General features: G+C 40.8%; 1 protein-coding gene across 1 annotated transcript; it reads right to left on the bottom strand.

Moving 5' to 3' along the window:
* Nucleotides 1-5917: 5917 nt before the first annotated feature.
* On the bottom strand, nt 5918-6880 carry LOC122435706 (olfactory receptor 1019-like). Its single transcript, XM_043459834.1, has one exon. It carries the CDS (start codon nt 6878-6880, stop codon nt 5918-5920), a length of 963 nt encoding a protein of 320 aa, XP_043315769.1.
* Nucleotides 6881-7478: the final 598 nt, after the last annotated feature.

The following is a 7478-nucleotide window of genomic DNA, read 5'->3' as shown; positions in this document are numbered from 1 at the left end:
GAGGGTGGCAGAGGATGAAATGGTTAGGTAACATCACTGACTCAATGAACCTGAATTTGAGCAAACTCCGGGAGATAGTGGAGGACAGAGGAGCCTGGAAGGCTGCAGTCTATGGGGTCCCAAAGAGTCAGACACAACATAGTGACTTAACAACGATAACAGAATTTCTTATCAAAGTTTTTATATTCATTGGCATAAAATATTTCATGCTGCTGCTGCTGCTGCTAAGTCACTTCAGTCGTGTCCGACTCTGCAACCCCATAGACGGCAGCCCACCAGGCTCCTCTGTCCCCAGGATTCTCCAGGCAAGAATACTGGAGTGGCTTGCCATTTCCTTCTCCAATGCATGCATGCATGCTAAGTTGCTTCAGCCGTGTCTGACTCTGTGCGACCCCATGAACAGCAGCGCACCAGACTCCTCTGTCCACGGGATTCTCTAGGCAAGAATACTGGAGTGGGTTGCCGTTTCTTTCTCCCAAAATATTTCATGCATACTCTTATTTTGAAATCTAAAATGTTTATTTAGTAATATCCTATTTTCATTGATCATAATGGTTATTCAGGTCTTGATTTCTTTTTTATTTATTCAATCTTATCAGAATATTGTCTCTTTCATTAAGCTTTTCATCAGATTAGGTTTTGGCTTTATTAAGCGTTTTTATTTTTGTTTCTATTTCATTAATTTCTGTTTTAATATTTCTTTCTTTCACTTTTTTCTGATTTGCTTCATGATTCTTTTCTAACTTATTTAGTTGAGTGTTTAACAAATTAATATTCAACTATTTTGTTTCATATTGCATGCATCACATTTTCTTATATTACACTAGTTATACTCTACAATTTGATATGTCATTCAATAATAACTGTAATTTTAATTAAAATTTTTCTTTATTCCATTTAGAAGGGTTTTTTGTCTAATGTATATGGGTCTTTGGGGGTATTTTTTTATTACTTTGTATTTTATTGCATTTTTATGAGAATGTTATGATATTGCTTATTTAAAAATTGAGACTTACTTTGATACTTGCCTTCTGCTCCAATTTTGTAAATGTTTCAAATGTGATTGAAAATAATGTGTGTCCTATATTTGGGGGGCCAAGACTTGTTATGTACATGTTTGTGTATTAACTCAAACTTCATAATTGTGTTATTTAATATTACATATTCTTCCATATCTGCTTTATTAGTTTCTGAGAAGGGTGTGTTAAAATTTCCCTTCTAGTAATAAGAATCTGTCAAATTTTCTCTCGTTCTGTCAAATTGCTTCATCTTTCAGAGGCTTAGTTTCTCTGCGTGTAAAATGGAATGAGAAATTGTGTGTAGAACAATAAGTTCTGGGATTGTAGGCACTCAGTCTTCCAGAGGGCTTCCCTGATAGCTCAGCTGGTAAAGAATCTGCCTGCAATGCAGGAGACCCTGGTTTGATTCCTGGGTCTGGAAGATCTGCCGGAGAAGGGATAGGCTATCCACTCTAGTATTCTTGGGCTTCCCTTATAGCTCAGCTGGTAAAGAATCCACCTGCAATGTGGGAGACCTGGATTCGATCCCTGGGTTTTGAAGATCTGCTGGAGAAGGGTAAGGCTACCCACTCCAGTATTCTGGCCTAGAGAATTCTGGCCTAGGGCTGCAAAGAGTTGGACACGACTGAGTGACTTTTACTTTCACTTTCTTTCAATCATCCAGAAGTGCTTTGCTTGGTTGTTATTACTAGTATACATAAAAATAATAAATCCAAGCCCTGTCTTTGCAATATGCTCTCAAGATACCTTGGTTTTGGAGGATGAGGCACATTGTTTAGAATGAAGCCCAAACAAGGAGTAGTAAAATAAATCAAGTTGATGAGGTCATTATCACCTAGGCAAGGGCACTGAAAATTAGGACTCATCTCATTCATAAGGAAAAGCAGTTGCTTCTAGAATGTGCATCTCTTGGGAACTTTCTTCAAGTCACCAAAGAGACAATGGTGTCAGAGTGAAGTAAGAAATTATAGGACCAGACTTTAGCAACCTTGCTTCAGCTAAGCAGGGCTCCCGGGCATTGTAATCCCATGAAGTTGTTGAAAGAACACATGGCTACTGGCAAAATCTTTAAAGATTCTAGACATTGTCAAGGACCCCTTTCTTAAAATATGTTTCTAAGAAAGTTTTGGCGTTTTCTTATGAGAAGTGGTATTTTCTGAGGTATCTGAACAAGAGGCTAAAGTAATTGTTGGGAAATCTCCTCTTCTCCTTCCTGGGTCTAGTTTTAGGAGAAAGCCCTAAGAGTAGACCAGAGGGTGCAGTGATCCCTCCACTCCCACCTGTACACTTTCTAAATGAATGGAATGACAGGACATTTCAGGATATTTTCTTTCCTTCTTTCCTCTTTTCTTCCTTCCCTCCCTCCCTTTCTTCCTTTTTTCATTCCTTATCTTTATTTATTTCTTCCCTCCGAGTCTAAGATGTGTTAAGCAAAGGCTCAATCTAAAGAAAATGTGTTGCTACTGACTTAGTCTCCAGTGTTCTTCTCTCAGTGCCTTGATGCCACGTGTGTATAGCACAAATCTCGGATTTTAAAAAAAGTGATCACTCTAATGAAGGTTGGAAAGGTAGTTAAACATGAAAGCTCTAAATTCAGACAGACTTGAGTTCAAAATTCTGACTCTATCCCATACTGGCTGTATATGTGTAATGAGCAAGCCACAAATTCCCTGACACTCCAGATAAGAATCACACTGTTGAACTCTGGAATATATAACACCAAGATGAACTCTAATGTAACCTATGAATTTTGGGTAATTATGATGTGTCAGTGTAGGCTCATCAGTAGAAACAAATATACAACTCTGGTGAGGAATATTGATAATGGGAGAGGCTATGTATATGTAGGGGCAGAAGATATACTAAGCGGCTCTTTGTACCCTTTCTTGAATTTTGCTGTGTACCCAATATTGCTCTAAAAATACAAAGTCTTAACTTTTAAAATTTTAAGTCAGTTTGTTGTGATGATTAAATGCAATAATCTGAGGATTTATCATAGTGCCTGGCCTTTACTAGGCTTACAATAAATGCTAGCTCCCTATTCCCTTCTTAATGTCATATCTAGTTAACTCTACCCCTGCTTTGAGCTCCACACAAACCCTCTTCTGCTACAGGCACATACATACTTGTTCACCCAATGGGCACTTGTTTTACACAGCTTACTATCACTGGAAAAGTAAAATACAGATGTGATCCATTTCCTGAAAGAGCTTTAATCTAGTTGGGAATACACCACACATCAAATCAATAGACAGCAATGTATTTGCAAATGCTATGCTATAGTTCTGGGGAGGGAGGCTGGCAGAGGCATAAGAAAAGGTCTGGAAGTAAATACTGGATAGGAGGCAGACTATTGAAAAGGGAAAGGAGGAGTGAGTTAGTAACATACCTCTGGCTTTTCAGAGAGTTCAGAAGTAGACACAAATGCCTATGGCAAAGCCCGATAAAAAGTTCTTATTCTTCCTGTGAACAATATTTCATTAATGACAACTTTGCTCCAGGCACTGAGATGGTTATATAGCTATGAGACACCTTGGTCTTCCTCTACCAAGCATACAATCTAGTAGAGGAAACAAGATATGAGTGTAAGAAAAGTGGAATAGAATACGGTAAAATAGGATGCTTGCAGGTTGTAATTATTGGTTCTAAAGTTCCAAGGAAGGGGTGGACACTTTTTGTCAGTTCAGGAGGAAAGTCATGATTAGAAATAAGGGGAGGATATTCCACTGATGAAAAGTGAGGGTGCTGTGAATGAAACAAAGAGTAAGTGCAAAGGGACAGATGTGAAGTATGGGAAAGGGAAGAGGGCTTGTGAAAGATAAAGTTTGAGAGGTAATATCCTGATTGTGGAGGACCTATAAGTTAAAGTATTTGAAGCTTATTCTGAGGACAATGAAAAGCCATTGAAGAGGTTAAAGTAGAACAATAGATACAGTCAGACTTCTGCTTAGAATAATCATAAGGCATCTGTATAGTAGATAAATAGGTCAGGGCAAGGCTGGAGTCCATGAGTTCAGTTAAGAGGCTACTGCAATAGTCCATGCAAACAATAAAATAGAGAAAAGTCTGCTCTATGACAGAGAAACTCCAAAAAAGGAAGGTGTCAGAAAAATAAGATCCCCCTCTAGATCTGGCTGCCTTTAAACTTGAAGCAACTACACTAGGTCACACTTTAGCCTTTGCCCAACCCTAACTTGACCACAAGCTTTGAGTCTGGAAGGAATTCCCCGATAGCTTCTTGTGACCAAGACCTCACATTTCTTGGTTGTCTGGCCAATCTGAGTAGTGTGGGCTATAGGCAGAAAACACAGTAAAGGCAGAGTAAATTTTTATGGAGGTCTTGGCTTCCGGAAAACTCGATTCTTACCACATTTGTAGGTAGCCACACACTCAAAGCCATCTTGGGTCAAATTAGGGAAACCAGAGCTCTATTTAGAACTTTCTCACTTATGGTAGTAAGGAATTGCTTAGATGTTAGTAAGACCTACAGATAAGGTATATCAACCCTACCCAACCATCTCCCCATTTTGTCAATAACCTTTGCTTCTAAATGTGCCTTCTACCCTATTCCAACCAAACCAACTTTTTATGCATCTAGATTCTTTTATCTCATTCTTTGATTCCCAGTTCCCTTCACTACTCATCCATTCCTACCACTTCTCATTCTTCATAAATTTTATTTCAACCACCCGCCTCTTCCTAGAGGCTCTCTTAAGAACCCAAATCCATCCTGTTTCTTTTGCCTTGAGTCCCAGGCTCACAGTTTATATCCCTTTGTGGTTATTAATAGGCACTCCAGTAATCCAGGAGGTGATATAGCAGAATGGGAAGAACATCAGCTTTTTGGACAAACAGACCTGGATTCAAATCCTATATTCACCATTACTTAGCTGTGTGCTACCTTGAGTGAGTTACTTAATGCTTTTAGCTACAGTGTTCTCATCTGTGAGATGAGAATGAGCTTCCCAGGTGGCGCTAGTGGTAAAGAACTTGCCTGCCAGTGCAGGAGACATAAAAGATGTGGGTTCGATCCCTGAGTCGGGAAGATCCCCTGGAGACGGAAATGGCAATCCACTCCAGTATTCCTGCCTGGAGAATTGCATGGACAGAAGAGCCTGGTGGGCTACAGCTCATAGGGTTGCAAGTCGGACAAGACTGAAGCAACTGAGCACACAAACATTCTCATCTGTAAAATGGGAGCAATCTTTTAGGAAGAGGATTATGAGGTACCTGATTTGGCATTTATCACATAGAAAAAACTCAATAAATGTCCATTTAAATGAAAAGTCAGTTACCTTTTGGGTGAGATCTTCTGTCTTCCTCTAAATAAATTGAAAGGTGCCAAAAGTTAGTGACCACAGATTTCTCCATTGTTATCCCTCTCCACCCCTGCATCTGGTATAGGGCTCTGTACACAATGTGCTCAATTAATGTAATGACCAGATAAGACATGATACAAAGCCACAGGTAAAGAAAAGGAGTGGGTCTTAGGGTAGTGAATCTATTACAAATTTGAGATACCAGATTTACCAGGAAGGGAAAAACTTCAGAAACATTTGACCCTGAAGGTTAATAGAGAGGGTGGCATCTTGCCTCATGCAGAAAGTGTAATGCAATAGAAAGGGAGTTTCAAATGGTCCTGAATTGATACCTAGGTCCTGAATCGAACCGCATTCTAGCTACATGACCTTGAGCAAATCACCAAACCATTCAGAACCCCAGTTTCCTCATCTCTAAAACTAATACAACAATAGTACTTGACTTCCAGGGTTGTGGAGAGGATTCAAGGCATAATCTATTTAAAATTCCTAGAATAATGCTTGAGACATGGTTGGTGGCCAAAAATATGTCACCTACCTCTCCTCCCCTTCTCTGTCCTTCCTTTACTGCATAGAGTATCATGGAAATCTGGGTATGGGGTGCGAGAAGAATTGTGAGGTCTTCTTGAGAATGTTCTCAAGTGTTTCCTTCACATCTTTGTTCCTCAGACTATAGATCATGGGGTTAAGCATGGGGATGACCACTGTGTAGAATACAGAGACCAGCCTGCCCCTGCCTAGTAAGTACTCAGAGGTTGGGCGCAAGTAAATGAACACAGTGGTTCCATAGTACAGGCTGACAGCAGTCAGGTGGGATGTACAAGTGGAGAAGGTCTTGTGTTTGCCCTGGGCTGAGGGGATTCTGATGATAGCCATAAAGACACGAGTGTAGGACACCAGGACGACTGTGAGGGACACTGACACATTAAAACCACCACAGGCAAAGAGGAGAAGCTGAGGGACCTGTGTGTCAGAGCAGGAGAGTTTTAAAAGGGGAGGGATATCACAGAAGTAATGAGTGATGACATGAGATTTACAGAAGCTGAGATGAAAGGTTGAACTAGTGAGGAGCACTGTATTTGTCAGGCCCACTGCATAGCTGGCCATCACCAACTGCAAACAGAGCCTTGGAGACATGATTATGTGGTAGAGTAGAGGGCGGCAGATGGCTACATAGCGGTCATAGGCCATGGAGGCCAAGAGGAAGAACTCAGTGACAGCAAAGATCACGAAGCAAGCTGTCTGGATCACACAACCAGAGAAGGAGATGGTTTGGCAACCAGAGAAAAACTCCATCAACATTTTGGGGACTGTGACTGAAGAATAACAGAAGTCAAGAAAGGACAGGTTGCTGAGGAAGAAATACATGGGAGTGTGGAGTCGGGAGCACGCCACAATGAAAGCGAAGATGCCCAGGTTTCCAACCACTGTGACTGTGTAGATGAGGAAGAAGAGGGCAAAGAGGATGGGCCGAAGCTGCGGGTCACTGGTGAGGCCCACGAAGAAGAATTCACTGAACTGACTGGCGTTGCCTGCTTCCATTGAGCCACTGCAATTCTGCAGGAGAAATATACAGGATGATAGTGAGACGCTACAGCTCAAATTCCTAGAGAGAGACCTGCAGGGTCTAGTCCAGCCAGGACATGTTGTGGGTATCAACTGTAACATTTATTTCATCCTGGCTCACCTATTTCTTGCTACACTCTAGCCTATTGTACACAGTGTTTAAAGACATGAGGAAGAAATATGGAGTCAGAAGAGTTGATCTGAATCTCAGCTTTTGCCCCTCATTGTATCTGTGACCTTAGGCGAGTGTCTTAACTTCTCTGAGCCTTCTTTGTAAATGGGGATAAAATTCCCATCTTGTAAGACTGGTTGTAAGGACTAAAGGTGATGGTAGGTGTGTCTAAATTATCTAGCAAGGCATGGGAAGAAGAGCAGGTACACAACGAATCTTAATTTCCTTTCCTCTTCTACATCCTTCTTTTTCCCAGCACCAAACCTGTTCTCAGCTAAAGTTTAGCCTGAGCATAAGGTTAAGGACACAAATCTTAGACATGGGAGGGACTCAACAAACTTACATTTTCAGTTGTATGTTTGATGGACTGCAGGGGATGAGTGGAGGAGGAATATAAAACAA

The sequence above is a fragment of the Cervus canadensis genome, chromosome X (genome assembly GCF_019320065.1).
Source record: "Cervus canadensis isolate Bull #8, Minnesota chromosome X, ASM1932006v1, whole genome shotgun sequence".
In the NCBI taxonomy this organism is placed as follows: Eukaryota; Metazoa; Chordata; class Mammalia; order Artiodactyla; family Cervidae; genus Cervus; species Cervus canadensis.
Note: the sequence above shows the minus strand (reverse complement) of the source record. Positions and strands in the feature narration are given on the sequence as shown.

Bases quoted from the DNA above. Each gene is read 5' to 3' on its own strand.
- LOC122435706 (XM_043459834.1), bottom strand. From the start codon at position 6,880: ATGGAAGCAGGCAACGCCAGTCAGTTCAGTGAATTCTTCTTCGTGGGC.